Source organism: Mus musculus, chromosome 1 (assembly GCF_000001635.26).
Source record: "Mus musculus strain C57BL/6J chromosome 1, GRCm38.p6 C57BL/6J".
NCBI lineage: Eukaryota > Metazoa > Chordata > Mammalia > Rodentia > Muridae > Mus > Mus musculus.
This window is the reverse complement of record NC_000067.6, coordinates 139,828,642-139,847,850: the sequence shown is the minus strand read 5'-3', so window position 1 is coordinate 139,847,850 and position 19,209 is coordinate 139,828,642. Positions and strand designations below refer to the sequence as shown.

Sequence of the window (19,209 nt, the reverse complement as noted above, 5' to 3'; positions counted from 1 at the left end):
ATGAAAATAAGTAGACTTTCTTGTAGCTGATCATAGCCAGACCAAAGGGGTCTAAAACAACTTCTCAGAACTTTTGGATTTCTAACATTTAATAGCCCCTCTCTAATGATAGGCAGGAACAGTAGAAAAATAACACAATGTCCTGAACAACTTATTTTGATGCATCAGTATCCTGTAGAGATTACATTTTGCAAAATTGATTTACAATGTAAAGAAACTAAGCATGATGTATTCCATTACAAATATTTCTACAAAACATTTGAAATAAGAAAACTGTACATTTGAGAATCTATATACAAGGGAAAAAGTAGTTTTGTTCTTAATCAGTTTTACAAAGTTCTTACCATAATGTTTGCTTCTCCTTTTAAGTACAATAAGGCCACACCTATTCCAACAAGGATACACATCCTAATAATACCACTTCCCGGGCCAAGCATATTCAAACCTAACAGTAGACATATATATTTATTACTATTTTATATCGTGTTTTACTACTGTACATTTATATTATCTCTCATCACATAGAACCCAACAACTGAAGCAGGGGCTGTCCCTGACTGTGTTGCCTGCCTCTGGATCCTGTTCCCCCTACCTGGGATGCCTTTTTTGGCCTCAATGAGAGAGGGTGTGCCTAGTCTTGCAGTGACTTTATGTGCCTGAGTAGGCTGGTGCCCAGGCGGCCATCCCCCTTTTAAGAGAAGGAGTAGAGGGGATGAGGCTAGGGTCTATATGTGGAGGGACAAGGAGGAGAGGAGAGGGTTTCAATCAGTATATATATTGAATTAAAAAAAATACAAGTAAACTGTGACACAAATTTACAACTGGTGGAAAGATTGCTGCCACACCTTCCGGGGTAAGTGTACACATTAGAAGTACATATGTAAAGGCAAAAACTATTCAAATAATATTTAGAACCAAAGAATTCTGTGCCAGACTGAGTCTAAGAATGAATTGTGAAGAAAATTTACAGACACCTATCATAATACCTTTCTTTTATAAATTAAAATACTAGATTTAAATAGAAAAGCGTGAACTGAGGAAATTGTAATTATAGAGTTTGTAATTTTATAAACTGATTATGCCTTCTAATTCTGCAATATGGGCCTGATTCATTCACTTATGTGATTTTTTATTTAAACTATGTGATTATTAGCATAAGGGGCATCTTTTAATTACAGAGGTTATCTTGAATGTCACAAAGTGCAGAAGAAAAAAAACACTAGTGAAGAATATATACTCATATAAACCAACTAGAAGGCAAAGAAATTTATTTATGCAGAATCTGAGGCTAATTAAAAATAATTTTCTAATGTAGCATTGGTATCAGTTAGCAGATCTTGGATAAGGTGATTTAATGCACACAAGATATAAAATCCACATTCGAGCAATAGCTTGGTGTATGTGAAGTTTAGATTCAGGATTTTGAAAGTCAAAAATTTTACTTTTTCTCCCTTACTCAGTAGGTTTTCCTAAATACATCAAAGAATATGTTTATTTCAAAGAATTTACAGAGGTGTAAATTCTTCACAATTATTTAAAATTAAGAGCCTGTGAATATTAATAAATAGCCCAAGTGAGAATCAAAGCCAGCAATTTCAAAGAATTAGAAAGTGAAAAGGATCATGTTCTTTGCACTGAATATCTATTATTATGAAGTTTTTATCATCTTTAAAATCATGAAATACTATATGTGATAGCATGAAGAGAAAAGAATGCATAACAAAAGACACACATGCTCCTTCTTAGAATTGGAAACAATCACCCATGGAAGGAGTTACAGAGACAAAGTTTGGAGCTGAGACAAAAGGATGGTCCATCTAGAGACTGCCATATCCAGGGATCCATCCCATAATTAGCCTCCAAACGATGACACCATTGCATACACTAGCAAGCCTCTGTTGCAAGGATCGTGATATAGCTGTCTCTTGTGAGACTAGGCCGGGGCCTAGCAAACACAGAAGTGGATGCTCCCAGTCAACTATTGGATGGATCACAGGGCCCCCAATGGAGGAGCTAGAGAAAGTATCCAAGGAGCTAAAGAGATCTGCAACCCTATCGGTGGAACAACATTATGAACTACCCAGTACCCCAGAGCTCTTGACTCTAGCTGCATATGTATCAAAAGATGGCCTAGTCGGCCATCACTGGAAAGAGAGGACCATTGGTCAGGCAAACTTTATATGCCCCAGTACAGGGGAACGCCAGGGCCAAAAAATGGGAATGGGTGGGTAGGGGAGTGGGGGTGGGGGGTGGGGGGGGACTTTTGGGATAGCATTGGAAATGTAATTGAGGAAAATACGTAATAATAATAAAAAAAAAAGACACACATATATCAGGAGAGGACAGAGGAAGCCTGACTGATATGTTAATAATAAAAAGATGCATTCATTTCAATGTCAATTTTACAGTTATCAGTATATATACATTGTATCTGCTGTTTATTTTTATAGTCTTAATCTTAGTGAAATTAAATATTTCTCATTATTTATAGCTGCTTCTTTTCAGAAAAGACATGCTCACCCCCTTATGTTCCAAATATTATCTACACACCTCACAGGATTATACACAGAACTGCTGATGAAATCAGATATGAATGTAAAAATGGCTTTTATCCTGCAACCCGATCAGCTGTTTCAAAGTGTACACTCACTGGCTGGATCCCTGTTCCAAGATGTACCTGTAAGCTTCACTTACATATTTAATCTCCATGATCCTGAAATTAGTCTATTAAATATGCTCAGATGAAAATACAGTAACAGCAAACATTTAACTTTTTATTTATGTACAACCCTTAGAAATATTCTAATTTTAAAAGTGAATAATACTTAATGCAATAATATAAGTAATATTAAAATTTAAGATTCCAAGTAATATTTAAAATACATTATAGAAGACTAATTTTTAATTTATATATATTATATATAAATTATATATTAAATATATATTTTTATTTTTCTAGCTAATCATTTTCTAATATTTTTAGTAAATTATTGGGTAAAATAATGTCATATAAATATTTATTTTACTTATTTATTTGCATCATAAAATTATTGCCAGTATAAGATAGCCTATTATCTGTCTTAATGACTTTAGGCAATCCCATAGCATTGAAGGCTTGTAAACAATGATAAATTACATTTCTAGAGGCCTCTCTTGTATGTAGAGAAGCAAAAAGAAATCCTGAATATTCCTCAATAAAATTTGCCTCATAACAAACCTTTGTTTTCCCCTCATTTCTGTCAGCTAGTTTTGAAAATGACTCAGTTACTGGTTCTGCATCAGTGTGGTGCTGTCAGATATTCTTGACTGTCGGTCATCCGAAGACTTTCTAGGCACTATGTCCAACATGCCATACATACTAGGTGTAGCCACCTGCGGCCACGTGAACTGGGTTCCCCTGAAAGGCAGGCTGGGGCTGAAAAAGATCAGACGGTGGTGAGAAAAGAATGAGGCCAAGACAAACTTTTCTGTTCAAAGCCTCTGTAGTTTACTGAGAGTCCAAGCTTATAAAGAGGGTAGGCCCATCCCCGCCAGCCCATTCTTGGTGCCTGGAGCCAGCTTGTAGGCAATCTACAGGGTGTGTCCCCGGGAATGTCTCAAGGACCTTTCAGCAGGAAGCAGAGTCTTGGAGAAGAGCAAAGAGAGCCATCAAGTTCAGAAGGCTCTTCCCTAGGTAATCTCCTTCTTAGTGGCAGCAAGGTCAAAGTATGGATTGGCCTGCTTAAAGGCTGAGGGAGGCTACAATTCCTCCCTAAACGTATAATAAAAATTAGCTAGAGTGAAGCATAAAATTTATTCATGCTCCATAGTCCTGCCTGGGAGTTATGGTGGCTGGCAGCCATGCCTGGCTTGGGGACTCAGATTTTCCTGATCTATTCTTATCTGTAAAGGAGAATATATGCAGCTTGTTTATGTTTATTTTGCACAAACATGGCTCTGTGGTGTATTATTAATAAACCACGGCCTCTTGGCATATACCTCTGTCTTATATTGATACAGTTCTGAAATCTGGTTGCCCGTCATTGACTGACTGGCCCTCATTATGCACCTTGTTCCCAAATCAGACCAAAGCCACAATTTATACTTAAAATTCTTCTTCATATCAATGAATTTCTGCCACCTGCTCTTGCTGGAGGTGAGCTGCATGCTTTCTGAAAACAGGCTGTAAGGCATTGACTGACCTGCTTGAAAAACAAGGTGGAGACAGTTGAAAAACAACAGGATAAAGACTTCTTTGGGGAATGTCCAGGTACTCTATTTAGTTGCAAATTAGCAATGATTAAGCTCAGAGTCTGACCTCCCAGTGTAAGAGAGGTGACTTTGAGAGTCAACAGAAAGGCTGTAAATTCTCTGGAAATGGAGGGTATGCTCCAAATTAACTCTTCTGGCTAAAAATGATTTTTAGCCATCATGAAGATTGGAATCATACTTACTAGAAGATTCAAGATCTGTGTCCACTTGATGAGGCAATCTTTCAGGCAGCCATCGTGCTTCATCTTTTTTTTTTGTGAAAAAACTCACACAGAACCTCTTCCCCAAATTAAAGAAGGGTCTGGACCATTCCATGTATTAGTTAATGGGTCCTGCCATTTAACCATGCCATAAGAACTGTAAGTAACTGGATGCCAATGGCGATCTACTGCAGACTGTCCTTTAATGTCAGTTTGCAGAAAAATTAAAATGAATAAGACAAAAGTAAAATGTGCTTTTGGTGACCTTGGGGGGGTATAATTGCCCCTGTTCTGTTTTTAAAAGCCAATTTTTCAAAGTGTGATGAGCACGGTCAACAATTCCTTGTCCCATGGGGTTACAAGGAATTCCAGTTTTATATCTGATATGAAATTTCTTACAAAATGAAATAAAATTGTTGCCAGTATAGATAGCCTATTATCTGTCTTAATGACTTTAGGCAATCCCATAGCATTAAAGGCTTGTAAATAATGATCAATTACATTTCTAGAGGCCTCTCTTTGTAGAGAAGCAAAAAGAAATCCTGAACAAGTGTCAATACAAACATGTATATATTTTAATTTTCCAAATTCTGCATAATGAGTTACATCCATTTGTCAAATATGATTGGGCATAAAACCTCGCAGATTAACTCCTAAATGTGGAACTGGAGATAATATAATACATTTAGAGCACTGTTTTATAATCATTCTTCATTGCTCTTTAGTGATCTTGTGTTGAAGCCTTAAGATATGGCTAGAGAGATGAAATTTATCATGATCACATCTAGCCAATGCAACAGGATCTGAAATTAAGGCCTCCCCTATTAGAGCTCTGTCAAGGCAATCATTGCCTGCAGCTAAAGGTCCAGGAAGACCAGAATGAGCTAGTATATGACCAATATAAAATGGGTGTTTTTGAGCAAGAATGATGTTTTGCAATGGTGAAAACAAAGATCCTGCTGGGGTATTAAAGTTAAACGTACCACAAGTGTCCAATAAGGGAATTGATTTTGCAACATATAAACTATCAGTAAAAATATTAAAAGCATCATTTACAGACTGGAAAACATTTAATACTGCTGTCAGCTCTGCTAACTGAGCTGAGAGGCCAGGAGTCTCTATGACTACCTGTTGATTATTCATAAGATATCCAGCTTGCCCTTTAGAGGAGCCATCAGTAAAAATCAAAAAAGCATTACACAAAGGCTGTAAAGAGGTCATATTAGTAAATATCACCTCATGTACATTTAAAAACTTTATCAGCCTATCCTGAGGATAATGATTATCTATAGTTCCTATAAATCCTATTTGAGCAAGCAACTAATCTGTTCTGTGATGCTTCAGCCGAGTATCTTGATCTACACTATAAGGCTGAACAATGATATCTGGCTCTTTCCCAAACTAAGTTAGTGCCTGCTTTCTTCCAAGTATTATCATCTGAGCTACTGCTTCATAATATGGCAGGATAATAAGTTTAGGAGATATCCTCAAATGTATCCACATTAGAGGAGCCCTTTGCCACAACAATCCAGTAGGCATGTGAATTGTATTAAAAAATAACAGATGTAAAGGCAAAGAGTAATCTATATATGTAACAAATTGTTCTTCAATAGCGCTTTCCACTTGTTGTAAGGCCAGCAATTTTCTGAGGTTAAAGAACTAGGGAAGGTAGGGTCAGAACTCCCTTTAAGAATATCAAATAAAGATTTCAATTCCTCTGTAGCAAGCTTTAAATAGGGGCAAAGCCAATTAATGTCACCTAACAATTTTTGAAAATTATTTAAAGTTTTTAAGCTGTCCCTGCGAATAACTATCTTCTGGGGGAAAACAGCTTGATCTGTAAGTCTAAAACACAAGTAATTATAAGGATCCTGAGTCTGTACCTTCTCAGGAGCTATTTGTAGTCCGTTATCAGCTAAAGCCTGTTGTAAATCTCTATAACATAAAAGCAAGTCCTGAGGGTCTTTTCCCACCATTAAGACATCATCTGTGTAATGAATGATGTAGATCATAGGTCATTGTCTCACAGGCTGAATGGCTTGTGCCACAAACTTTTGACATAAGGTAGGACTATTAGCCATGCCCTGTGGAAGAGCTGTCCATTGATATCTCTTCATAGGTTCTTTAAAATTAATAGCAGGAATATTGAAAGCAAATCTTTCACAATCGTCAGGATATAAGGGAATAGTAAAGAAACAATCTTTCAAATCTACCACAATTTTATAATATCCTTTAGGAATGGCTACTGGAGATGGAAGCCCAGGTTGTAAAGCTCCCATAGGTACCATGGTTTCATTAACCTTTCTTAGATCTTGTAACAGTCTCCATTTACCTGATTTTTTTCTTAATACCAAATATTGGAGTTTTCAAAGGAGACTGAGATCTACTAAATGCCCTGCCTTTAATTGCTCCTGCACTAGCAAAGAGGCAGCATCTATTTTCTCTTTAGGTAAAGACCACTTATCAACCCAAACGGGAATATCATTAAGCCATTGAATTTTATCAGCATGGTGTGCAGGCAAGATAGTGGCCATTACTGAAAATACCCTAAGCCTCTTGTGTTAGAGTGAGGTTTAGTACTTTCAAAAGTCTTAATACCTCTTCCCTCCTTTCCTAGCCCCTGATTGGGCAAAAACTCCTTGTCTTAGCATCTGCTTAGTCACTGCTTCATTAGGACTGCACATTATAATGCCCACCTGGAACAAGAGATTTCTTCCCCATAGGGTAACAGGAAAATTTGACATAACATACGGCTGAATTTGTCCTGAATTGCCCTCCTCATCTATCCAGGTTAGCAATTTAGAGCTTTGTTTTGGGTTATTGGCATAATCAATTACTTGAAGGTGAATAAGTGTATCAGACAAAGGCCAAGTTGAAGGCCAATCTTGTCCTCTAATAATTGTTACATCAGCTCCAGTATCTATTAATCCTTCAAAACTTTTTCCTTCTATTATCAATTTAAGGTTAGGTCTCTGATTAGTAATAGATTGAACCCAATATACATCAGAGGAACCAAAGCCACTTTGTCCTCTCATTCTTAACAAATCTGGACAGTAGCAGATGCAAAGGAACTAAGATAAGTTGAGCAATTCTTTGATTAGCAGGTACAGTTATAATACCATGAGGGGAAGCAGCCATGATTTTAATTTCTCCCTCATAATCATTATCTATAACACCTGGAAAAATCTGCAGACCTTTTACAGTAGAACTGTTTTGTCCTAAAAGAAATCCACAAGTTTCTGTGGGTAGAGGTCCAAAAACTCCTGTAGGTAGAGTTTGAACTCCCATTTCTGGGGTTAATACTGTGTGGGTTGTGGAACAGAGATCCATCCTGCACTTCCTAGCGTTGCCCTGACAAGTTCAAAATGGATTTCTTTGATTGGGCAGCAGCTTCATGGCCCCATAAGCTACTTGCTGTGGGTATCTCAGGGCCTGAGGCTGGCCCCTCTTCTCATTTCCTGGCAACAGACGAACTTGAATGTCTGTTTTGGATTTACATTCCCTAGCCCAATTGTTGACCTTCCTGCATCGAGTACAAACTCCTGGAGCACGGCCTGCTTGCCAACACTTGGCACCTCTACTCTTAGGAGAATCATTTTTAAAATGACCCAAACTTCCACACTTAAAACATGCGTTATTCCCTCGTTTTTGTGCAAGCATTGCACAGTGGTTCTTTGCAAAGCACCGGCCAAGGCCAAACCCTGAATATATGACTGCCCAATCTCTGTACACAGCAGGATATATCCCGCTAAGTCTGTCTGTCCTTTGTGCAGCCGAATGCTACATGCTGTGTTAGCATTCTCATAAGCCAATTGCATAATGAAAGGAATTCCAGTTTGAGAATCTCCAAGAATTCTACTGGCTTATTTCAATAGCCTATCCAAAAAGTCCTTGTAAAGCTCATCAGGACCCTACCAAATGCTAGCTAAACTTCCACCAGGATCCCCTTGAGTTGATAACTGATTCCAAGAGCTGCAAGCAGTCATAGCAACCTGCTTGTACACTCCTACAGGAAACTCAATCTGATTAGCATTGCCTTCATATTGACCTTCCCCTAAAAGCATGTTAAAATCCCAGTCTGGATTACCTGTCTGAACATGCAAAGCAGCAGTTCTCTTACTGGCTTGTTACCATTCGGAATTCCAAAGTAAGAAATCTCCTCCTGACAGAGTAGCCTTACATAGTGTCTTCCAAACTTGGGGGGATTAAATGTGACTCCATGACAGTATCCAATAATGCTTGTGTGAAAGGAGGTGTAGGGCCATATTGTGCAACACCTGATTTTAACTCCTTTATCACCTTGAACTCCAAAGTCTGGTATTGTCTGACCCTATTATCTTGCTGATCAATTATCTCAACTATAGGAAAGTCTGACATGTCAGAAGTATCTTGCCCTTTCCCATGAGCCTGACTTACAGCTCTTTCTAGCGGAGATTGGTACATTTCAAAATAGCTGTTCTTCCCTGTATTTGACACCTATTTTAGTTCCCGAAGATCATTAGTCAATTTCTGCAACTTGATTTCAAACTCTAATTGACTTAGCTTCATATCCATATGAGTAACATCTCCTATAGTGGAGTCCGTATGTGGAGCAGGAGGTTCGCAAGGAGGCCAATACTCACCAAAATATTTGGCGGCTACTTTTTCTGAATGATCTTCCTAGTCTAATGTTAGCTCATCATCAGAATTTCTGTATCTTTCTAATTTAGGTCTGAAAGGGCCTTCTTCTGAGAAAGTCCTCTCTGGCAGACGTTCTTCCTGAGATTCTTCAAACTCTGCCTGGGTACTATCTGATGCCTGCCAGGTCTCTTCACCAATAGCATTTTTTATGAGCTCCCAGAGGCAGAGTGTGAAATTATCTGCCTGGGTGTTTCTCAGAGCTTCTCGAATTCTCTCCCAGGTTCTCTTATCTAAAGTTATTTTCTTAGTTTATATATATTTTTATTAGGTATTTTCCTCATTTACATTTCCAATGCTATCCCAACAGTACCCCATATCCTCCCACCCACTCCCCTACCCACCCACTCGCACTTTTTGGCACTGGCGTTCCCTTGTACTGGGGCATATAGTTTACAAGTACAATGGGCCTCTCTTTCCAGTGATGGCTGACTAGGCCATCTTTGGATACATATGTAGCTAGAGTCAAGAGCTCCGGGGTACTGGTTAGTTCATAATGTTGTTCTACATATAGGGTTGCAGATCAAAGTAGCTCCTGGGGTACTTTCTCTAGCTCCTCCATTGGGGGCCCTGTGATCCATTCAATAGCTGACTGTAAGCATCCACTTCTGTGTTTGGTAAGCCCCGGCATAGTCTCACAAGAAACAGCTATATCTGAGTCCTTTCAGCAAAATCTTGCTAGTGTATGCAATGGTGTCAGCCTTTGGAAGTTGATTATGGGATGGAACCTAGGATATGGAAGTCTCTAGATGGTCCATCCTTTCGCCTCAGCTCCAAACTTTGTCTCTGTAACTCCTTCCATGGGTGTTTTGTTCCCAATTCTAAGAAGGGGCAAAGTGTCCACACTTTGGTCTTTGTTCTTCTTGAGTTTCATGCGTTTAGCAAATTGTATCTTATATCTTGGGTATCCTAAGTTTCTGGGCTAATGTCCACTTATCAGTGAGTACATATTGTGTGAGTTCCTTTGTGATTGGGTTACCTCACTCAGGATGATGCCCTCCAGGTCCATCCATTTGCCTAGGAATTTCATAAATTCATGCTTTTTAATAGTTGAATCGTACTCCATTGTGTAAATGTACCACATTTTCTGTATCCATTCCTCTGTTGAGGGGCATCTGGCTTCTTTCCAGCTTCTAGCTATTATAAAAAAGGCTGCTATGAACATAGTGGAGCATGTGTCCTTCTTACCAGTTGGAACATCTTCTGGATATATCCCCAGGAGAAGTATTGCCGGATCCTCCGGTAGTACAATATCCAGTTTTCTGAGGAACCGCCAGACTGATTTCCAGAGTGATAGTACAAGCTTGCAATCCCACCAACAATGGAGGAGTGTTCCTCTTTCTCCACATCCTCGCCAGCATCTTCTGTCACCTGAATTTTTCATCTTATCCATTCTGACTGGTGTGAGGTGGAATCTCAGGATTGTTTTGATTTGCATTTCCCTGATGATTAAGGATGTTGAACATTTTTTCAGGTGCTTCTCTGCCATTCGGTATTCCTCAGGTGAGAATTCTTTGTTCAGCTCTGAGCCCCATTTTTTAATGGGGTTATTTGATTTTCTGGAGCCCACTATCTTGAGTTCTTTATATATATTGGATATTAGTCCCCTATCTGATTTAAGATAGGTAAAGATCCTTTCCCAGTCTGTTGGTGGCCTTTTTGTCTTATTGACGGTGTCATTTGCCTAGCAGAAGCTTTAAAATTTTAATAGGTCCCATTTGTAGATTCTCGATCTTACAGCACAAGCGATTGCTGTTCTATTCAGGAATTTTTCCGCTGTACCCATATCTTCGAGGGTTTTCCCTACTTTCTCCTCTATAAGTTTGAGTGTCTCTGGTTTTTTGTGGAGTTCTTTAATCCACTTAGATTTTACCTTAGTACAAGGAGATAGGAATGGATCAATTCGCATTCTTCTACATGATAACCGCCAGTTGTGCCAGCACCATTTTTTGAAGATGCTGTCTTTTATTCACTGGATGGTTTTTGCTCCCTTGTCAAAGATCAAGTGACCATAGGTGTGTGGGTTCATTTCTGGGTCTTCAATTCTATTCCATTGGTCTACTTGTCTGTCACTCTACCAGTACCATGCAGTTTTTATCACAATTACTCTGTAGTACAGCTTTAGGTCAGGCATGGTGATTCCACCAGAGGTTCTTTTATCCTTGAGAAGAATTTTTGCTATCCTAGGTTTTTTGTTATTCCAGATGAATTTGCAGATTGCCCTTTCTAATTCGTCCTTCTTGATGTCCTCTACCATCATCATGAGATATACTTTTAGATCCAGGTATAGCTTTTAGGGTGTGTTGGGATGCCCTGGACTGGGCGAGGAGGGAGTGCTGGGTTTTGGTGATGGTGAGTGGTCTTGGTTTCTGTTAGTAAGATTCTTACGTTTACCTTTCGACATCTGGTAATCTCTGGAGTTAGTTGATTTAGTTGTCTCTGGTTAGAGCTTGTTCCTCAGGTGATTCTGTTAGCCTCTATCAGGAGAACTTGGAGAGTAGCTCTCTCCTCTGAGTGTCAGTGGTCAGAGCACTCTCTGCAGGCAAGGTCTCCTCTTACAGGGGAGGTGCACAGATATTTGGTGTTAGGACCTCCCTCCTGGCCGAAGATGAAGGTCCAAAACAGGACCTGTCCCGAAGCTGAGTTGCTTTGGCCTGTCCCAGAAGCTGTTATCTTCTGTATTCTACACTCACACCTGTGCAGAATACTTCCGGAGGAGTTCTGGAACCAAGATGTCTGCAGCTGATGCTCTGGCCAAGAGCTTCCAGGCTGGGCAGACCCCTATCCTCTGGCCAGGAAAGTGGCCAGATGTCTGGGGCCCAAAAAGGGGGCTGCCTTAGAAGCTCTGTGGCTCCCGCCTGACCCAGAAGCTGTTAGCTTCTGTATTCCGCACTCTCACCTGTGCAGAATACTCTCGGCAGGGTCCTGGAACCTAGATGGCTGCTGCCGATGCTCAGGAAAAGCGCTCCTGGGCTGGGCTAAAGTTATTTTCTTTTCTGAACCATGGGCAGCAAGAATCTATCTGATCTGAGAAATCTTCTAACAAATGTTTTTCAAACCCTACTCCTCTCGCCTGAAGCAGATCTTGGAGGCTGCAGACAAATGCCTGTTTAGAATTTTCTGATCCCATTTTCCACTACCAACCCTAAGTGGAATCAGTGCTGGGTCAACACTGTCCCAACTTAGCACATATCCTATCGCACCTACAGCAACAATTTAAAAAAGATGAAGTTTAAAGCCAGCGACATCATGAATACCTGTTGCTCACTGTGCTCAATATGATCTTCTTGTTCTTCCCTTCTCGTGGAGCTCCACATAAGTCAGCATTCCCTCAGTCTGTCCTGCACTGTTCAGGACCCGAGTTCTGGGCACCACCTGTAGCTGCCTGTGGCCACGTGAATTGGGTTCCCCTGAAAGGTGGCTGGGGCTGGAAGAGATCAGATGGCGAGAAAAGAACAAGGCCAAGACAAACCTTTCTGTTCAAAGCCTCTGAAGTTTACTAAGAGTCCGAGCTTATAAAGAGGGTAGGCCCATCTCCCGATAGCCCATTCTTGGTGCCTGGAGCCAGCCTGTAGGTGATCTACAGGGTCATCTCAAGCACCTTTCAGCAGGAAGCAGAGTCTTGGAGAAGAGCAAAGAGAACCATCAAGGTCAGAAGGCTCTACCGTAGGTAATCTCCTTCTTAGTGAGAGCAAGGTGAAAGTCGGGATCAGCCTGCTTCAAGGCTGAGGGAGGCTATAACTAGGATTGGGCAAGTGAGCTCAGTTCCTTATCAGATAAGCCTCTGCATAGGTTGTTTCACAAAAGCTAACTTGCCATAGAGTTACTGATCATAGATACAGTAGGAGTCTAGAATCCACCCATGAGCTACATGGAGCATACCATGTTTTGGCCGTGGCTGTTTCTTATATACTGAGTTCGACATGCATCTGAAGAAGGGAATTATGTTTCTCTATCTGGAGAGAGTTGCTTTGAACGATGGCAGTGGCTTCTCAACACATGTATACCACTGTGTTATAATGAATCAAGAGTATTTAATTTCTGGGATACTCCATTCTTTTCAATTTTTTGCCTATCTGCATCCATACATTTTCTTTTATCTAACAGTCTATAGTAAATGTGTATCACTCTTAAACCTGATATCCCCTAAGGAATAAAGCACACAATGACAGAAGAGCACCCGAGGATCTCTTCCCACTCACCTTTCTATTGCTATGTCAGTATTACTGAATTAATTACTTAGAAGAGGGATTTGGGTTTTTTGGCTGACTTGAGTTTATGGTCAAGTTGTTCCGTCATTTCTATTCTCTAACTCTTCCTTGGCATATATTTGCTTTCAAACTGAGAAATATGTTTGCTTTTCCAACTGTCTGTCTTTCTGTACATGCTACCTAGGCTTGCTTATTTTGAACACTACGAGAGAGGGAAGGAGTGTCAGGGGAGGGAGAGAGTAGAGGGAGTGAAGAAAAGAGGCAGGAGGAGAAAAAGACTCTCCATAAAAATTTCCTTTTGAGTATTTCTCAAATACAATTATAAGTCAAATAGTAAAAGTTTAGTACTGTGTTCTTGGGGGTCTTTTATCTTTGGAAGAGAGGTATCAGAGGTCACTGTCACAAGATAGTAAGTAAGAGTTTGGTAATAAAAATAAGGAGATCTGCATCCTAATTCATATAGGCATACAAATCTCTGACAATGGACTTCATTTTACTGAAGAAAGATTTGTAATTCTGGATAAAAAGTAGTTTCTTATAATAAACGTACTGCATCACTTTGTACCTCAGCTATGTGTAATAAGCATTGCCTTTGTTTTCCTGGAGCAGAAAAAGAGTTTATCTGAGTTGATGTACAATTATCTCTAAACCAAGGCACTTTAATCTCTTTGACAGTATATAGCTGAATACACAATTTGTTGCAGCTGATTTTGCAAGAATCTTGGACTCCATAAGACACCAAAATTAAAATAAGATAATATGAAAATAAGTAAACTTTCTTCCAGCTGATCATAGCCAGACCAGGGGGTTACAACAACTTCTCAGATCATTTGGATCTCTAACATATAGTAGAAACTTTCTAATGACAAGCAGGAATAATGAAAAATGCCACAATCTCCTGAATAATTTATTTTTTTAATTAGGTATTTTCCTCGTTTACATTTTCAATGCTATTCCAAAAGTCCCCCATACCCACCCCCCCAATCCATTTATTTTGATGCATCTGTTTTCTTTACAGAATCCGTTTTGCAAAATTGACTTACAATATAAGAGAACTAAGCTTGAAGTATTGCATTCTAAATGTTTCTACTAAACATTTAAAATAAGAAAACTGTACAGGGGAAATATACAAGGGATAAAAGGCACCATACATTTGAACAATTAACTACAGATAGTTAATCAGACATTGTCAGGGACTTACGTTGGCAGCTTAGGGTAATCTCCAAAAGTATTTTTGTTCTTAATCAGTTTTACGAATTTCTTCCTATATTGTTTGCTTGTCCTCTCAAATACTTGGCCATATCTTTGTTGTTTGGTATCTTAGCGCTTTAGTTTAAAAAGATACTGAGTTAAGCTATATTATTAAGAAAACCTAAATAGAAAAACATAAACTATAATGGTTGTATGAAAATATGACAGTCAGAGTATGATTAAGAGGAAAAAAAAGTGAGGAACACACTTCTTGTTCCTGATTCAAAATTAATGTTAAATGACATAAAAATTAGGAGACACACTTGATTTAAGTAGTTACCTTAGGGTGTTTTGCTGTGAAGAGACACCATGACCAAAGAAACTCTTATAGGGGACATCATTCCATTGGGGGCTGGCTTTTGAGTTCAGAGGTTCAGTCTATTATTATCAAGGGGATACAGCAGGCAAGCACGGCATTGAAGGCGCAGAGAGGTCTACATCTTGTTACAAAGGCAGTCAGGAGAAGATGGGCAAAGCCCATCCAAACAGTGACACATTTCTTCCAATTCGCCCTATTCCAACAAGGACATACCTCCCAATAGTCCCACTCCCTGGGCCAAGTATATTCAAACCATGACAGTAATCATATATTATTATTATGTTAGATCAGGTTTTTACTACTATGCATGTATATTATCTGTCTTCATGAGGAACCCCAAAAACTTAAATAGGGGCTATCCTTGACTGTTTTGCCTGCTTGTGGATCCTGTTTCACTTAACTGGGCTGCCTTGTCTGGCCTCGGTGAGAGAGGATGTGCCTAATCCTGAAGTAGCTTTATGTGCTCAAGTAGGCTGGCACCCAGGAGGCTTTCACCCTTTTCAGAGGAGAAGGGATAGAGGGGACATGGCAAGGGATGATATGTGGAGAGACTAGGAGGGGAGGATAGGGCTTCAATCAGGATGTAAATTGAATTACAAAAAAATACAGGTACACTGTGACACAAATTTAAGACCAGTGGAAATATTGCTGCCACCCTTTCAGGGGCTAGGTTTACACATTAGAGGTATATATGGAAAGGAAAAAAACTATTCAAATAATACTTAAAACCAAAGAATTCTGTATCAGATTGTGTTTAAGAATGAATTGTGAAGAAAATGTCGAGATTGCTACCTTAATACCTTTCTTTTATAAATTAAAATATTAGATTTATATGAAAAAACATAGACTGAAGAAAGGGTAATGATAGAGATTGTCAATTTATAAACTGAACATCCCTTTGAATTCTGCATATAGGCCTGAGTCATTCACTTCTATGATTTTTTATTTAAACTACAGAATTATTACCATAAGGGGCAGCTTTTAATTACAGAGGTTTGCTTGAATGCCACAAAGTCCAGAAGTAAAAACAGTAATGAAAAGTACATGCTCATATAAACCAACTATAAGGCAAATACATTTATTTATGCAGAAACTGTAGTCAAATAAAATAATTTTCTAATGTAGCAATGGTATAAGTTAGCAGATCTAGGCAAAGATGATTTAAGACACACAAAACACAAAACATAAAATGCACATTTGAGGAATGGCTTGGTGTATCAGGAGTTTAGATTCATGATTTAGTCAAAAATTATATTGTTTCTTCCTTATTCAATATGTTTTCCCAAATAAGTCAAAGAACATGTTTAATTCAAAGAGAAAGAGGTATAAAATTGAACCTGTGACTATTAATAAATAGCCCAAATGAGAATCAAGGCCAGCAATTTTGATCATAGAATTAGAAAGTAGAAGGAATAATGTTTCTTGCTCTGAATATCTTTCTGATGAAGTTATTGTCAACTTTAGAATCATGAAGTACTATATATGATGGCATCAATAGAGAAGAATTCATACCAGAGAGGAACACATACAACAGGAGGAGAGAGAGGAAACCTGACTGATTCGTTAAATATGTGAAGATGCATTCATTTCAATGCCAATTTTACATTTATCAATAGAAATAAATGGTATCTGCTGTTTAGTTTTTATATTCTTAATGTTAGTGACATTGAATATTTCTCATTATTTATATCTGCTTCTTTTCAGAAAAGACATGCTCACCTCCTTATATTCTAAATGGTATCTACACACCTCACAGGATTATACACAAAAGTGATGATGAAATCAGATATGAATGTAATTATGGCTTCTATCCTGTAACTGGATCAACTGTTTCAAAGTGTACACCCACTGGCTGGATCCCTGTTCCAAGATGTACCTGTAAGCTTCACTTACGTCTTTAATCTCCATGATCCTGAAATTAGCCTATTCACTATGCACAGATGAAAATACAGTAACAGCAAACATTTCATTTTTATTTATGTAAAACCCTTAGAAATATTTTAGTTTTAAAAGTAAATATTTAATGTAATAGTATAGGTAATATTAGAATTTAAGATTCCAAGTAATATTTAAAATACATTATAAAAAACTAAAAATTTTAATTTACTGCACCTTAAATAAATATATGTGAATAAATACATTTTTCTTTTTTCTAATTAATAATTTTCTAAGATTTGTAATAAATTATTGGGTAAGAATATTGTCATATAAAAATTTATTTTACTTATTTATTTGCATCATAGTAAATCTCAGTAATATTTGCCTCATAACAAACCTTTGTTGTCTCTTCGTTTCTGTCAGCTAGCTTTGAATATGACTCAGCTACTGGCTCTGCATCAGTGTGTTGCTGTCAGATATTGTTGATTGTCAGTCATCAGGTGACTTTGCTAGGCACTATGTCCAACATGCCACACACACTAGGATTGGGCAAGTGAGCTCAGTTCCTTATCAGATAAGCCTCTGCATAGGTTGTTTCACAAAAGCTAACTTGCCTTGGAGTTACTGATCATAGATACAGTAGGAGTTTAGAATCCATCCATGAGATACATGGAGCATACCATGTTTTGGACATGGCTGTTTCTTATATACTGAGTTCAACATGCATGTGAAGAAGGAAATTATGTTTCTCTATCTGGAGAGAGTTGCTTTGAACGATGACAGTGGCTTCTCATCACATGTATACCACTGTGTTATATTGAATCCAGAGTATTTAATTTCTGGCTACTCTATTCTTTTCAATTTTTTTGCCTATCTGCATCAGGAGCATCTTTATGTCAGAAAGTAGGTGATAAGTCAAAGCTGCTTGCCTGATGACCACCAGCAAAGAGATATAAAGGAATGGCCAAGATCCCAATATCCCCATCAAAGGCAGAGACCCAATGACTTAACTTATTTCAGTGTGTCCAGACACTCTGAACTTTATATCCTTTCCAATAGCACCAGTAATGAAAAACCAAGCTTTTAACTGAGATGAGAATTTGGAAAATCTATAATATACAACTCATAAAAATGAAAGAAGCTATTTCCACTAAGAAATAGCATTAACAACTATAAGAATTGTAAGAAAATTGAGTTTAACTTTTTTTAAAAATTTAGTTCTCTTACAAATTCTCTTTTATTTCTTTCTATTGGTTCTATTTATTTATTATTCGGTTTTGCCATTAGGATTTTTTATATAAAATTTATTTTCTCATATATTACCTCAGCTTCCCAACTCCTCCATCCCATCAACCTCATTCCTCCCCATCCCTCCCTCCTCCATTTCCCATCAAAATTGGGAGGCCCCCCAGGGATATCAACTGACTATGCCATATCAGATTTCAATAAGATTAGGCATTAATGCTTATATTTTGGCAGGATGAGGCAACTCGGTATGAGGACAAGGTTGCCCAAAGTAGGGAAAAGAATAAAAAAACAACCGACACTCCCTCTGTTAGGAATCCCACAAAAACACTGAGCTATACAACTATAACATATATACAGAGGACATAGGTTAGATTCAGGCTCCCTGATTGTCAGTTGAATCTCTGTGAAATCCCAAGAGTCCAGGTTACTTGACTCTGTGAGTTTTCTTGTGGTATCCTTGATAATTCCAGCTCCTATAATCTTTCTTCCCCATCTTCTGCAGGATTCTCCAAACAATGTGTAATATTCAGCATAAAAGTAACTTTTTTTTCTCCTGAGTAATTTTCTCGTAGACTTAATGCTTCTCTCTGCTAACCTAGGCCTAGTCCTGTACACTTTCATTTAGCCTCTGTATGATCTTATCTAGGCCAAGAATGATTTCAGCCTTTGAGACTTACTGGTGTGTAAGACCACACCTTCCTAGTACTTGTTGAGCTCTGCCTGGCTCATTCAACTCAACTGTTCTGGCTTGAACTCCACTGCAAACTGACTGAATCAATCTGGTTTCTCTCTGAGCCTTTGACTTTGTGCTGTGCTGGGCATCAAATTAACTCTGGCAATCTGTTCTAATCCTCTGGCTCCTTCTCATTTTCTAGCTCCTCCCAACTTCAGTTGTGACTAGCTTGTTCTGTCTCTGCAACCTGTCCCAGTTAAACAGTCTCCAAGCCTCTTCTGTGCTGCTTTCTCTTAAGTAGCCTCTCTTTCTCTCTGTTCTCATGAGAGTTAAACATATCCTATTCTGTCAAATCTTTCTTTGATTTATCACGTTGTCTGAGAATCAATTTGACATTTCATTCAAACATTACTGCTTCCTTCTACAAACTAATATTACCTTCATTGTTTTGGATTAAAGGTGTGTAGTAAGGGCTTGTCTGTATTACAGCCAGAGTGATTA

General features: G+C 38.5%; 1 protein-coding gene across 1 annotated transcript in view; it reads left to right on the top strand.

The window, feature by feature from the left end:
* Cfhr2 (complement factor H-related 2) overlaps positions 1–19,209 on the top strand; it is a 48,408-nt gene that overhangs the window by 10,849 nt on the left and 18,350 nt on the right. The window contains exon 2 of the mRNA NM_001025575.2: positions 16,614–16,787. Coding sequence (NP_001020746.1) covers positions 16,614–16,787 — 174 coding nt within the window. The remainder of the gene's footprint in view (positions 1–16,613; positions 16,788–19,209) is intronic.